At 57.3% G+C, this 13683-nt stretch overlaps 7 protein-coding genes across 7 annotated transcripts; 3 read left to right on the top strand and 4 right to left on the bottom strand.

The window, feature by feature from the left end:
• Positions 1–326: 326 nt before the first annotated feature.
• Positions 327–1309, top strand: APS2 (AP-2 complex subunit sigma; the record flags this gene model as incomplete). The annotated part of the gene is made up of 5 exons (XM_028618584.1): positions 327–410; positions 469–540; positions 835–955; positions 1116–1168; positions 1208–1309. 5 exons carry the CDS (start codon positions 327–329, stop codon positions 1307–1309), a joined length of 432 nt encoding a protein of 143 aa, XP_028472951.1.
• A 341-nt stretch (positions 1310–1650) lies between these two features.
• Positions 1651–2204, bottom strand: COX23 (Mitochondrial copper homeostasis protein; the record flags this gene model as incomplete). The annotated part of the gene is made up of 5 exons (XM_028618583.1): positions 1651–1692; positions 1734–1778; positions 1827–1901; positions 2030–2050; positions 2088–2204. 5 exons carry the CDS (start codon positions 2202–2204, stop codon positions 1651–1653), a joined length of 300 nt encoding a protein of 99 aa, XP_028472950.1.
• Positions 2205–2418: 214 nt separating this feature from the next.
• EHS24_002862 (uncharacterized protein) lies at positions 2419–3605 on the top strand (the record flags this gene model as incomplete). Its single annotated transcript, XM_028618582.1, has 10 exons — positions 2419–2462; positions 2525–2549; positions 2592–2614; positions 2654–2676; positions 2723–2794; positions 2834–3098; positions 3137–3148; positions 3186–3211; positions 3256–3361; positions 3410–3605. The coding sequence occupies 10 exons, from the start codon at positions 2419–2421 to the stop codon at positions 3603–3605; spliced, it is 792 nt and encodes a 263-aa protein (XP_028472949.1).
• Positions 3606–3781: 176 nt separating this feature from the next.
• On the bottom strand, positions 3782–4881 carry QCR7 (Cytochrome b-c1 complex subunit 7; the record flags this gene model as incomplete). The annotated part of the gene is made up of 3 exons (XM_028618581.1): positions 3782–4000; positions 4301–4442; positions 4850–4881. The coding sequence occupies 3 exons, from the start codon at positions 4879–4881 to the stop codon at positions 3782–3784; spliced, it is 393 nt and encodes a 130-aa protein (XP_028472948.1).
• A 461-nt stretch (positions 4882–5342) lies between these two features.
• Positions 5343–8433, bottom strand: SEN1_2 (DEAD-box type RNA helicase; the record flags this gene model as incomplete). Its single annotated transcript, XM_028618580.1, has 7 exons — positions 5343–5421; positions 5492–5701; positions 5747–6145; positions 6198–6977; positions 7032–7259; positions 7306–7988; positions 8221–8433. The coding sequence occupies 7 exons, from the start codon at positions 8431–8433 to the stop codon at positions 5343–5345; spliced, it is 2592 nt and encodes an 863-aa protein (XP_028472947.1).
• A 337-nt stretch (positions 8434–8770) lies between these two features.
• Positions 8771–9516, bottom strand: EHS24_002859 (uncharacterized protein; the record flags this gene model as incomplete). Its single annotated transcript, XM_028618579.1, has 3 exons — positions 8771–8818; positions 8859–9195; positions 9275–9516. 3 exons carry the CDS (start codon positions 9514–9516, stop codon positions 8771–8773), a joined length of 627 nt encoding a protein of 208 aa, XP_028472946.1.
• Positions 9517–9945: 429 nt separating this feature from the next.
• On the top strand, positions 9946–12391 carry ATP2 (atp2, beta subunit of the F1 sector of mitochondrial F1F0 ATP synthase; the record flags this gene model as incomplete). The annotated part of the gene is made up of 9 exons (XM_028618578.1): positions 9946–10105; positions 10309–10621; positions 10690–11063; positions 11151–11678; positions 11732–11766; positions 11924–12013; positions 12073–12096; positions 12152–12192; positions 12325–12391. 9 exons carry the CDS (start codon positions 9946–9948, stop codon positions 12389–12391), a joined length of 1632 nt encoding a protein of 543 aa, XP_028472945.1.
• Between the last annotated feature and the right edge of the window lie 1292 nt (positions 12392–13683).

Here is a 13683-nt window from a genome sequence, read left to right as displayed (position 1 = left end):
TGAGTTGGGTTCCCTCAGCGGGGCACACTAGGTGGCGATTCGCGGTTCCTGTGCATCACGCGCTTGAAGCGACACGGCCCACGCGCGCCGCCCTCTGTCCCTTTGGCCGGACACTTCCACATCGTCATAACCACCCGTCCGTCCATCCATCTCTACTCCTCTGCTCAGCAAGCCCAGTAACGACCCCGCCCATTGCGCCATTGCACGACGTGCACACTATCAATTACTCCATCACAACCTAGTCGTGCCCGCACCCCACACCACCAGCACCGCGACTTCGGCGTCTCCTTACAGCTCCTTCCCTAAACCACTCAACCTCCTCGACAATGATCAAGTTCATTCTCGTCCAGAACAGGCAGGGCAAAACCCGTCTGTCAAAGTGGTATGCGCCATATGAGGACGACGAGAAGGTGCGTCTACAGCTGCGCTTTTGGATTCACCCGCAGATAAGCTGACATAGACCAACAGGTCAGGCTACGCGGCGAGGTGCACCGTCTCATCGCGCCCAGAGACCAGAAGTACCAGTCCAACTTTGTCGAGGTGAGCAGATTGAGCGCGAAGGGAGGTGGTCCTTGGGACTGGGTTGCGGACTGTGGGGACGTGGTACCGGCTGGGGTACTGCTGTCGGCAATGGCGACGTCTGCCCTCGGCGTTGTGAGCACAACAGTCCGTCGCAGACCCACTTGGGGGGACGATGGGCGAGCGAACATGTGCCGCGAGTGGACGCTCCAGTATGCGCCCCAGCTGCTGCCTCCCCCCCATGGCCTGGAACTTGAGTGCAACAGTCCCTCCACCACCCGTCGCGACCATTGAGCCGTCGGCTGACATCGCCAGTTCCGCAACGACAAGATCGTCTACCGCCGCTACGCTGGTCTCTTCTTCTGCGTCTGCGTCGACTCGAACGACAACGAGCTCGCGTACCTCGAGGCGATCCACCTCTTTGTGGAAGTGCTTGGTGAGTGTCCTCTGGTTCTGTCCGCACCGGCGCGACGCGTTCGTGGTCTGAGCGTTGCTGAGCCAGCTTCCGCACGCGCTTCGTACGACAAGCTGGCTCCTCTCTTGGGTCCCACATCCAAATGAACCTCCTCACAACCTCGTCGTACTGACACTCCCAGACGCCTTCTTCCAGAACGTGTGTGAACTTGACCTCGTGTTCTCCTTCTACAAGGTAAGAGCACAGTAGTGCAGGCCGGCGCTGACCTCTCAGGTGTATGCCATCCTCGACGAGGTGTTCCTCGCAGGCGAGATCGAGGAGACGTCAAAGACAGTCGTCCTCGAACGACTCGACTACCTTGAAAAGCTCGAGTAAACATTGCCTCAACTACTATATTGATTTCGCTCGTTGGTAGATGGTTCTCAGCCAACGAATGCAGTGTGTTGTACTAGTGCATAAGAGTTTGAGTTGGGTGTAAGGCGACCCGCTGAGGGTGCGCGTGGGTGGTTTGTTTCTGCTTTTCTTTTCCTGCTGTCTTGTCTCCTCTTCGAGCCTGTCGAGCTGTCGTGTCGCTGGAGCAGACTGTCCCCGCCTGCCAATGACGACGCTCAACCGCCCTCTCATTCGTCACTGCGTCCTCGCCAGCCGCTCCGCCTCCTTTCCTCGCGCCTGTAATCCAGCACAGCGGCGAGCTAAATGGCACCCAAGTTGGGATCTCAGCTAACACCGTTGAGGCGGTCCTGCTTTCGCTGCTCAAGCTAGAGATGGTCAGCTAACGGTCACAACGACCTAGCCGTACCCATTTCTTCTTGCACTCGCGGTACGCCAGGAAGTACTCGTAGCACTGTATGTGTGTCAGTTGAACGCGTCATTACATGCTGCCGCAACTCACCTCGCCCTTGTTGTAGTGCGTCTGCTCGAGACACTGGAGCGACGCCTTGGAGGCCTTCTTGCAAGGGTCGGAGAACTGGAGGTCAGCGTCCTTCAAAGGCAACCGTTGCAGAGGTTCAGATGTGACAGCGAGGAGATCCGCAATAGGTGGCTTTCGCACAGCTGCCGCTCTCGGACTGCTGCACTGGATGATAAAGAACACACCTTGCTAATGCTCTTGTGTGACTGCATGGGTTAGCGTTTACATCGCAGACGAACCCACCTTGTGCACGCTGAACGCCTCCTTGTAGTCTTCGGGCTCGTACAGCTCCGCCGCTGGAGGGAGGGGCCTGTACTGCTCTGGAGTGAGCTTGGTCGACGGGGGCACCTGAGTAGCCATGGTCGTTCAGATGTGCGAGTGTTTGGGAGAGATGGTAAGGAAAGGGAGGCGGAATGACAGGAGATGGGAAGTGGACTTGGTTCCGAGTGCCCATTGCTGCATCTGTGCGGGGCCGCCGAAAGCCGTATTGTTGTGAAATCATGAACTCGGCCACATTTACCTCCTTTCCTCCCACTAACTCATCATCCACGCTAACCTTCTAGCCACTGGCATCATGGGCATCGTCGCTACTGTTGCCTCAGTAGGCATGGCCGTTGGGTAAGCTTGCGTGCACGCACTTGCGTGTCAAAGTCTCAGCTCACTGACCACCTATCGCGCAGCCCGCCGCTGGTCTACGTCGACCAGGTAAGCTGTCATATGCGTGTCGCTGCACAGCTGACATTTCAGGCGGTCAGCATTATCAGGAAGAGGTTCGATTTAATGCTATCGAGTGTCTAGCTGACATGCAGGGACTCGTCTGGCTTCTCCAAAGGTACATATCCACCCCCACGGCACCACCGCATGGACTGACGCGACAGACGTCTGCGGCGTAGTCATTATCGCCAACATTGTCCGCATCTTCTTCTGGCTCGGCGCACGCTTTGAGACTCGTCAGTTGACACGCCAGATTGCAGACGCTAACATAACAGCTCTCCTTGTCCAATCCATCCTCCTGATCATCTCCCAGCTGGTCCTCCTGTACATCTGCCTGTACTACGCCCCTCACAAGGGTGCCCGCGCAGTCGGCAGTGGCGATGACAATGGCGACGAAGTGGAGACTGCGCTGTCGTCTCCGGGCTATAGCCGCCCCTTGGGGTTCTGGCAGTGGCCCACGCTCGGCAGCTACCTCGAGTTCCTCGCGGCCTTGATTTTGCTTCTTACGATATTGCAAATGGCTCTTGGGCGATTCAGCTGGTGAGCACGCTGAATTCCATGCTACGCTGACACTCTAGGTTTATCAACGCGTACGGCTAGCAGATAGACTTTATAGCTAACAATCAGACTTGGCTTCATTGCGCTCACGATTGGTGAGTAGCTCCGACGTAACGTCTCCAGAGCTAACATCGCACAGAGTCCACCCTCCCGATCCCGCAGTTCATCTCCAACTACCGCCGCAAGTCGTGCTACGGCTTCCGCTCGAGTACACTCGCCGGCTGGGTCTTTGGAGACTCGTTCAAGTGAGTGCTAGGTGTACAACACGCGCCGGTTCCAGCTGACGTTCTCAGGACGGTATACTACTTTCTCCGCCATAATCCCCTCCAGTTCAAGGTGACCGGCATCATGACGATCTGCTGGGACGTTGCCGTCCTCACCCAGAGGATCTATTACGGCGCCAAGCCTCCTTACGAGGTCGCGCTCGAGGAGCGTGAGGCGTATGAGGAGCACGAGGGGCTCAACAGGGAGCGTACAGAGGAAGTCTAGACCACAACTCTTGCGGGCACTTTAGAGACCAGGAGACCGATGCGAACTCTCTCATGCTACATGCGTTGCTTGGCTTCACTACTCCGGCTTACTGCGGAATTTTGCATGTGGGTTGGGTTGTTGGGTAGGTAGGGGGGGTTGGTAGGGGGGTTTGGCTCTAGATAAGCTACGTGAATTTAAATAGCCTTGCGCTCGACCTCGACGGTGTCCCAGCTGTCACGCTCCTGGATCTCCTTGCTGACACCCTCGACAAGGGGGGTAAGGTAGCGGACGTCGTCCTCGGCCTTGACCCACTGCTCCTTCGGGAGAGGGCGGCGCATGAGGTCCTGCTGGAACGCAACACGGAAGCGGTACACGCGGTCGTAGGACTCCTGGGCCGAGAGACGCGAGATGGCCTGTGTACGTGTTAGTGTTGTTGCTTGCGGTTGGCTGGGCGGGCGGCCAGGCGAGCGGACGCTGCGGGAACTCTGGCACTGTGTTCCAGGTGGGAAGGGTCGGGGACGCTGAGAGCAGTTGAGATCGGCAGACAGGAGTGCTGCGACACAACAAAGTCGGGTACTGTGTCCTCGGACCGGCAGCACTCCAACCTTCAACAGTCCATGCTTTCCTCATCTTCCTTGCCCTCTCCCTTGCCCGCAATCTCCTCCGCTCGCTCCAGGTCGATCTGCCCAATCCCGGGCGCCATCTCTTCTCACCTTGGCGACGTCGTCACGCTCCTCAACAAGGAGGTCGTCGTACTTGAGGCCGACCTTGCGGTAGCCAGCGGCGCGAGCGTAGGCGTTCGCGACGGGCTTCAGGAAGTTGTAGAGGCCGAAGGCCTTGACCTGCGAGACAAGCCTGTACGCGAGGATCCCGGTAAAGAGCGAGAGTCAAGGACGTCGACGTAGGAGAGGCATGAAGGGAGTGGGGAGGGCAATGACGAAGGACAAATGTCACGGTTCGGGATGGTGGCAGAATGGACAACCGGGACAGTGGTCCGAAGGCATGGTGGAACGAGGAGGATGTCGAAGAGGATAGGGATGAGGTAAAGCGCGAGGGGAGGGGGGCACAGTAGAGCGTAGGTGTGCAGCAGCAATGACGCGGACGCGAGAGGAGGACCGGACGGATGAGATGTGGATTGTGTCGATGGCAAGGTGGAGACGAATTGGGTGTGCACGCGCGAGGAGGTGTAGACGAGTATCGGAAACGAGGAGAAGGACAGTCAGTTGACGATAACCACAGTGCATGTCGTCTGTGCGACTCACGAGATGCCGGTGGGGCCGCCCAGGAGAACCATGTTGATTGCTGTAGAGTGGTGGGTTGTTCAGACGAGTTCACTGCCCTCAACGCTGCTGAGCTCCTCTCGGGACCTTCCTCCGACCAGCTCCCTTCCAATGACCCGCACCGTGAGTGGTTGAGGCCTGCTCACCACCCAGGACCACTGCCGGGGATTTGGGCGTTTCGGGAGGACGCGGAACGTGGCACTTGTCCCAGTGGCATGCTTTTGCCAGCCAGGTCCCAGCCATTGCACCTTTCGACCACTGTATGCATGCATACAGCTTGACGATAACGGTCCTAGAACTAACAGAGTTCTCTTGATATGGGTCTCAGGAGGTACAGCGTCGGCAGCGTGTGAATGTGACCCTCCTGCACGCAACATTACGGTCAAATCGAGATACATGTGGGGACGCTCTGAAAACAGTCGGGGTGCGGTGGGTGTCTCTCAAGATACGCTCTACTACAACCACTGCTTCACAGTTAAGCTTCACTCTTCACTTCTTGCTCCTCATCCTTCGGATCGGCCCATTTCTCTGTACAAAGCTGGAAGGTGCCGCCCCTGTGAAATGTCAGCCAGCGAGACTCTGCAGTTCCACCCCACTCAACGAACTCAAAAGTCATACACATACTGCCCGCCCTTGCAGTCCCGGATAAGCTGCTGCCAGTTACCATTCTTTTGCAGGGCATCAGTGGATCCCAGGACCAAGCGCGAGTACTTGGCGCGGGTGAGCCCCACGATGGTGCGGGCAGTTGACAGGAAATCGACCGCCTTGGTGCGGACGGTTGACAGAATTACGATGTCAGCTTCCTGGCCGTGGTAACCATCGACGGTTGGAAACCTATGTCTGTCAGAGTCACTTTTGGCAGTTTTGGTGCAAGCTCACTGGATGTCTTGGATCCGGTCGTAGCCGAATTCGCTGAGAAACGATTTCTTCATGCACTCGTTTTGCCCCGAGTAGAACGAGAGAATGGCGACAGAGGGCTTTGAACCAAGGGACTTGGTGGTGTGGCAGATCAACCTGTAGAGCTCGATTGCCGCCTTCACCTCAGACTCGTTCTTAAAGGACGTGAAGTCGACAACGACCTCTTTACCCAAGACATGGAAGAACATGGATGCCCCCAGTCTGGGTTCGTTGTGCCATGCGGCACGACGGGCGATTGCCATTCCAGGAGCGTCTTGGACTTGGTGACTCGTGTGGTCGTTGCGAGGAAGGAGGGAGGAGGCGTGACCATAGATCAGTGCGGGAAGCTTGGATATCGCTGGGTTCATGCGGTATTGAACGCTACATTGTTAGCACGTCACGAATGTCGAATATGCACGACATTCCTACTTACTCGAGGTACGGCACATGGTGGCTAGGTGCTAGACGGTGAAACAGGCTTTTGTCGTAACCCTTGACTTGGCAGTTGCTCGAGAAAATGGGAGGCGGTAGGAGATTCCGGTCACCCACAAGAACCACTCGGCGCGAACCGAGGCCCAGTGCAATGAGTGTGTCCAGTTCGCTGGCTCTCGCTGCGTCGTCGACGATAAGAGTGTGGAAGCCAACGCTGCGCAAGGCCTTCTTGGCACATGAGGCGAGGGTCGAGCACACCACGTCGACACTGGGATCGGCCAGAACGGCAATCTCCTCCTGGACGACCGCCCGCTTCCGCCTCTGGAGGGACAGCTTGGACTTTTTAACCTCAGAGAGAGCCTCCTGGTGCTGCTTCTCGAGGGTCGCGCAGTCGCGGACGAGGTCGTGGTGCCTGGGATTGCTGTCGCCCAGCTGGACCATCTGGCGACGAAGCGCGCCAAGCTTGTCGCATATGTTGGCAGCATCGGTAATCAAGGCGTTGAGTTCCGCCTCTGCGTGGGACAGTCGAGTCTCGACCAACGCCCCCAGTGATCTTGGCCACACCGATTCGGCCATGACCTCACGGTCGCCCAGGCGAACGATGTTGGGAACAAAATTCTCTCCTGTCGACGAAGGGATACCTGCCATTAGGGCCCGACAGATACTGTCGAGAGCCTTGTGGCCAGGAGCGGTCACAAGGATCTTGGTCCCCGGTGGAGACGAGGAGATCAACTTGCCGACCAGGTAGCTGGCCGTGTACGTTTTGCCGGAGCCCGGAAACCTTGAATCGATGTAAGCAGCCACACACTGCAGTGGGCCAAGGGAGAGAGCTCACCCTTCGAGAAGATGAAACCCGTCATCTTCAATCGCGAGGATGGCCCTCGCTTGGGCCTCGTTTGTACCGATGTACACATCCATTGCACGCTCAACTTGTGCCCACGGAGCGGGCACGTCAATTCGAGGGGAAGGGAATCTGAAAGCATTGAACATTTCGCTTCGGATTCTCGGAGATATTTTGAAGAGCGCGAACAGTGCTTCGCGCTCTGCGAAGTGGATGGCGAGACTGTTCATTAGCAAACCATCTTGTCCGTCTGCTTTAGGCTACCCACTTTTTGCAAGTCCACAGTTGAACTGGAGTACCTGAAATTGTTGGGAGGCGATCGTTGAATGCAGTCAACGTTTCAACAATGAGACGGCGCCACACCTTGTGCGTGCCGTCACTGTACTCGTCATCCTCGACCTCGAATTCCTGCACCACCACGAGAGCCGGCAGCCGACATTCGCTTATAACAACAATAAGGCTGTCGCGCGTCCACTCGTTCCTGGAGCGCTGCCTCCGCTCCCACTCGACAGCGCTGAGAACCAGCGTTGGGAGAGAGATCCACGCTGTGGTGCAGACCGTCCCCGTGGACACTCGGGCGAGAGTGGCATCGACTGGTGGGTTGGAAACGTCTACCGCCTGGTGCTGGGCGGCGGCCTGTACCTCGTTCAAAGTACCACGGACATACTCGACACTGTCCCTCACTTTGACCCACAGTTCGTAAACGAGGGGGTTGAGCATGAAGGTGCGATAGTTGTCTTTGTTGACCATGTATTCTTTTATCTTTTCCGCCTCCTCGAGGGCCTCGACGAGTTTCGGAGGGAGCACTGGGAGCTTCTTGCTGAAAAGGGCTGAATTCTCTCCCAAAAGATGTGGAGCCCAGAAAAGGACCAGTTGGATCATATCGGCTCGAGAGTCAACGCCGCGAAACTCGTAGGGGAAAGGAGCGAGAGGGGTCGGAGGCTTGAGTTCCTTTAGACGTCCATCGTCGTGGATTTGCGCAACGGTGTTCTCCCAGAGTGGAATTATGTAACGCAGTGGCATTTGAGAGATGCTGTGCGGGGAAAACCAGGAGGTGTGATCGGCGAAGGGAAGGAAAGTGGTAGAGGTGAAGGGCAGTAGAGTGCTAATGCGAGTGTAAGTCGTCGCTGGAAGCAAGTGACGGGCGCTGGGCCCAGGAGAGTTGACGAGTTAGGGCTCTTACCTTCAAGTCATCCACACCAGCGTCTTGGCTCCAAAGCAGAGGGATGTTGTGGGTTGCAGAGGGATGTTGTGGTCGGATTGGCCTGCGTGCTGGATGGATGGTTGTGGGATGAGAGATGAGAAGAAAGAAGGAGGATGGGGAAGAAGGGAGACCAGTGATACAGTGGCCAGTGGTCAGTGCGGTCAGTGATGAGACAGAAGCCGCAGCGTTCATTGTCCGTGGGCCGTGCTTGTGGACCGTGGGAGTCTTCTTGCTGATCAGTCCCACGCAGGACCCCCTTCGCAGGCGATCAGTGTACCAGTGTACCAGTGTGTCGTATGCAAAACAGCATGTGCGGATCTCTCTGTTTTGACGCAGACCCGTTGTGCTCATTTGGTGCCAAGGAGAAACACACTTGGCGCCGTCGAAAACTGCGTCTCCAGGCGTTGTATGTTTCTCGTCAATGTGGCGATTTCGTCCTCCTGGCGCCACTTTTCTTAGCACTCCCAGACCCGGGGCATCACTCTGTGTGTGCTGATGAATGATGCATATTACATGAGTTGAGGACCCCTTAGAACGGCAGCGACGACTTGGCCTTGGCCTTCTCCGCCTTCTTAGTCTGTTTCCTATCAGCACCATCCCACTGCATTCTGACTTACCTCCCTCCAGTCGGCAACGCGCTTCTCCATTCCGGCCATACGCTCCGCACGCTGGGCGTCACGTGTGCGGCGCGTGCGCTCCGCGGTGGTGCCCTTGAACATCTTCTTGCGCCTGGGGTACAGGCTCGTCTTGACCGCCTCCTTCCACTCGCCAACCCACGCGACAACAGTGCCATCGGCGAGCTGAATAGGGAGGTTGGACTTGAGAGGGTTCGTGGGCGATGGTGGCAGGACCTCGGCGGGGTACTGGCTCAAGAGCTTCTTCTGCCTCCGAACGGGGAACACCATGGGGATCTGGATACGCGAGGTCATCTCGTCGACCGAAATGTCATGACGCCTAAGGTATCGGTTAGCCGCGAAACAACCCAAACGTTTGAACAACAACAACAAAAACGCCGGAGAACAACTCTACTCACAGACCCGGAATCAGCTTCTTGTGCGAGTGGACAAGGAAGGGGTTCCTGATGTTGAGCGGCGATGTCAACTCGATACCGGACTTCGCAGCGTCTTCTTTGGCGATCCGGACTTCACGGTCAATATGCCGCAGAAGTGTTTGGGGGAGGGAGGCGCTGGGAAGGTAGGAAGGGTTGCCAGCGATGCTAGCGACGCCGGTGTTGGTGCGAGCCGGCACCGAGGAGAAGAGCCGGCGGAGGAACATGGCCGAGGAGGTGGTGGTGGTGGTGGAGGTGGTCAACGAACAAGGTCGAGACGGGTGTGCTCTCTTCTGACCTTGTCGCTACCACCGGCCGTGACTCTGGAAATCTCGGACGCGATCGACAAAGGCCACAGACCTTATCAGGCCGTCCCATCTACGCGGCGACGATGCCACATCGAGGACCTTTGCGACTGTTGTAATGCCGATTTTCACCGCTGGCAGCAAGCGATACCCATTGGGTGGATGGCCCACCTTGACGGACTATTGGGCCGTCCGGTGCGAGGGCCACCGCTCCGAAGCCACCCGCGCTGTCCGCCCAGCCCCCGTCCCCCCCCTCCCACTCGCTGGCCCCATTGCTCCATCTCCCTCCTCTTTCTGCATCTTCACTCCCCTCTCATCCCCCTCCTCCTCCCCCTCCCAAAACTCGGCGACATGACTCTCGTCACCCGCTCTGCCCTCCGCGTCGCCCGTCGCAGCGGCGCCAAGACCGCTCGCGCCAACGCTGCGTTCTTCACCACCGCCGCTAAGACTGCCGCTGCCCTCCCCGAGGCCCGCGTCCAGGCTTCGCGCCCCACCGTTGCTTCCAAGCAGGGTGAGTAGCAAGGCTTAGAAGCATCTGCTTCACCAAGAGCACGTCGCCCATCGCCCTGCAGTGTGACCGCATCGTTCAACGCGTTGCAACGTCGTTTTTAGGCGGCCATCGCACTGTGTTCGGGTTTTTCGAACCCAGGGTTTTTGGGCTACGTGTTCAAAAGCCAAGGAACCCCTACCCGCATCTACTAACATCCCCAACAGTCCAGCAGACCCGCTCGTACGCTACCCCCGCCAACCTCCAGACCGGTGCCATCAAGACCATCATTGGTGCCGTCGTCGACGTTCAGTTCGACTCGGAGGAGCTTCCCCCTATCCTCAACGCCCTTGACGTTCAGTTCACTGAGGGCCAGGCCAAGCCCGAGGGCGGCCGCCTCGTCCTCGAGGTCTCGCAGCACCTCGGTGAGAACACCGTCCGTTGCATTGCCATGGACGGTACCGAGGGTCTCATCCGTGGCCAGAAGGTCGTCGACACCGGTGCCCCCATCACCATCCCCGTCGGCCCCGAGACTCTTGGGTAGGTTTTATTTTTCCTCCTATCACTTTGATAAACGCCGGCGATCGTCACTGACCAGTTCTTTTTAGCCGTATCATGAACGTTATCGGTCAGGCTATCGACCAGCGTGGTGAGATCAAGGGTACCGCTACCCGCCCCATCCACGCCGACCCCCCTGCGTTCGTCGAGCAGTCGACCGAGGCTGAGGTTCTCGAGACCGGTATCAAGGTCGTCGACCTCCTTGCCCCCTACGCCCGTGGTGGTAAGATTGGTCTCTTCGGTGGTGCCGGTGTCGGCAAGACCGTCCTTATCCAGGAGCTCATCAACAACATCGCCAAGGCCCACGGTGGTTACTCCGTCTTCACCGGTGTCGGCGAGCGTACCCGTGAGGGTAACGACCTTTACGCTGAGATGCGCGAGTCGGGTGTCATCAACCTTGAGGGTGCCTCCAAGGTCGCCCTTGGTGAGTAACCAACCGTGTTTGATTTCTCGCTTGGAAATCATCCGCGAATCTTTCTCCGTTTTTTTTCGGGGCTGACATGATAAACAGTCTTCGGCCAGATGAACGAGCCCCCAGGAGCCCGTGCCCGTGTCGCCCTTACCGGCCTCACCATCGCCGAGTACTTCCGTGACGAGGAGGGCCAGGACGTCCTTCTCTTCATTGACAACATTTTCCGTTTCACCCAGGCCGGTTCGGAGGTCTCTGCCCTTCTCGGTCGTATCCCCTCGGCTGTCGGTTACCAGCCCACTCTCGCCACCGACATGGGTGGTATGCAGGAGCGTATTACCACCACCAAGAAGGGTTCCATTACCTCCGTCCAGGCCGTCTACGTCCCCGCCGATGACCTGACTGACCCCGCCCCCGCCACCACCTTCGCGCACCTTGACGCCACCACCGTCCTGTCGCGTTCGATTGCCGAGCTCGGTATCTACCCCGCCGTCGACCCCCTCGACTCCAAGTCGCGTATGCTTGACCCCCGTATTGTTGGCCAGCGCCACTACGACATTGCTACCCGCACCCAGCAGATCCTCCAGTCGTACAAGTCGCTCCAGGACATCATTGCCATTCTCGGCATGGGTTAGTTTAATTGCAGCAGTTTGCTTCAAAGTACATGCTGACACCTCCCCCAGACGAGCTTTCCGAGGAGGACAAGCTCACCGTCGAGGTACGTTAACGAACGTGGTTGTTTGGTGGCGGGCCGCATTTAAGGAGCGGGGACACACTTTTGTCCCCCCACATAAATTTGGTTCCGTCACCGCCACAACGTGCCACATCCGCCACAGTGTGGCACTTGCTCAACATCTACTAACATCAACCTTCAGCGTGCCCGTAAGATCCAGCGTTTCATGTCGCAGCCCTTCCAGGTCGCCGAGGTCTTCACCGGTATGCAGGGTCACCTTGTCCGCCTTAAGGTACGTTTTTGATTCCGTTTCCATCACCACTCGGAGCTTTTTGGCTGACATACCTCCAGGACACCGTCGACGCCTTCGAGGAGGTAAGCTGACACATTTCTTCATCAACCTGCACAAGAACAATGCTGACTCGAGAAGATCCTTGATGGAAAGCACGATGCTGTGCCTGAAGCCTGTTTGTGAGTTTTTGGAGCTGTAGGAGGGTCTGGAGCTCTCGAAAGAGGGTTGGAAACTTGAGATTGTGGCTCCGGAGCTTCCCCCTTTTCACTTTTTCACTTTTTTTTTTTTTTTTCGTTACTGACTTGCTCCAGCTACATGGTCGGCGACATCGAGTCGGTCAAGGCGAAGCACGCCAAGGAGCTGGAGGCGTCCTCGTAAGGATTTTTTTAGCGTCATAAGACAAGACCAAGAATGCAACGGTTTGAAAGAGTGCTAGATGATCAACGGTGCAGTCGTTGTTGTGTGGCGTTGTTCCTACTTGATGGAGGTCCGATGTCCCGGCTGCTGTGTTGGAGGCCGACTCCATGCGGCGCATGTGCTGCCTTACTGTACGATACGGTGTCAAGTGGAGTAGCAGCTCTCGATCTTGCATCGACGAGGCGTGGATATCGCCGTTGACTATGGTGGGTGGTTGCCAGTGCGCGCCGGTGCCTGGATATCACTGGCCTCCCACGTTGCCGGCCACCGTTGCATCGTTGGTGACAGTATACCGAGGCAGAGGAGCTTGGGGGCTTTGTCATTCCCAGCTATTGGTACAGGCTCGTAGTGGGCACCAGGAACGGACATGGGGGTGTTCGAAGGGATGTCTTGTTTTCAGTTGGGTGGTTGGTGATCGGGTGTGGCACACGTAGCACACGATCAGCCATTCTGCCCAGATGCCCAGATGCCCAGATGCCTATTGGGGCCCGCCTGGCGCGCCTGGTCTGCATAGCCTTGCCAGCATGCCGGTAAATTAGCGCCCCCGGCGGATCAGCGGGGTGTATTGTTTACATAAATGCATAGCACCTCTGAGCCTGCAGACGTACGTGCAGGTGCGTCATCGCCACCCTCAAATACACAACCCGACTTTGTCTCTGATCTCTTCGTTCCATCAACCGCATCATTCTTCACTATTCGCATCTCTTTGAATTCCCACTTCACTCAAACAACACAACCGTCACTCCTTCCTACTCGTCATCTCCACACACAACCAACATGGTGACCCAGCGACGCCATGGTCACCAATTCCGAACTGGCGTTTGGCTAGAACAATCTCTTCAGCCTTTGTATCCCCAAGCTCATCGACACCGTCATCCCTGGGTTTGCGTCTGGTGCTGTAGCCCTTCTCTCAAGGCCTCGCAACTCTCGCATCTCTATCAACAACAACCTCCGTCTTCTCCGCCCAGTTGATCCCACTCGGCTTCGTTTTTGGGGTGTGTACCTCAAGCTCGCTATTCCTCGCAAAGGGTTCGAGCACCTCGTCGTCACGACTCTCTTCGGTGCTCACTCCATCCTCTACAACTCGCCTTCTTGGTTTGACCTTCGTGGCATGACGGTTGTGCGCTGCAACAAGGCCGATCCACTCAGCAACTTCAGGCCCTGCACCTTGTTCGCAGCCACCTGTGCCACCCATTTCTGCCCGACCTGTGCCAAGCCGTTCAGCAACGACGTCGCCCTCAGAAGCCACCATA

Source organism: Apiotrichum porosum (assembly GCF_003942205.1).
Source record: "Apiotrichum porosum strain DSM 27194 chromosome Unknown scaffold_14, whole genome shotgun sequence".
Classification (NCBI taxonomy): domain Eukaryota; kingdom Fungi; phylum Basidiomycota; class Tremellomycetes; order Trichosporonales; family Trichosporonaceae; genus Apiotrichum; species Apiotrichum porosum.
This window is presented reverse-complemented; position numbering and strand designations above follow the sequence as displayed.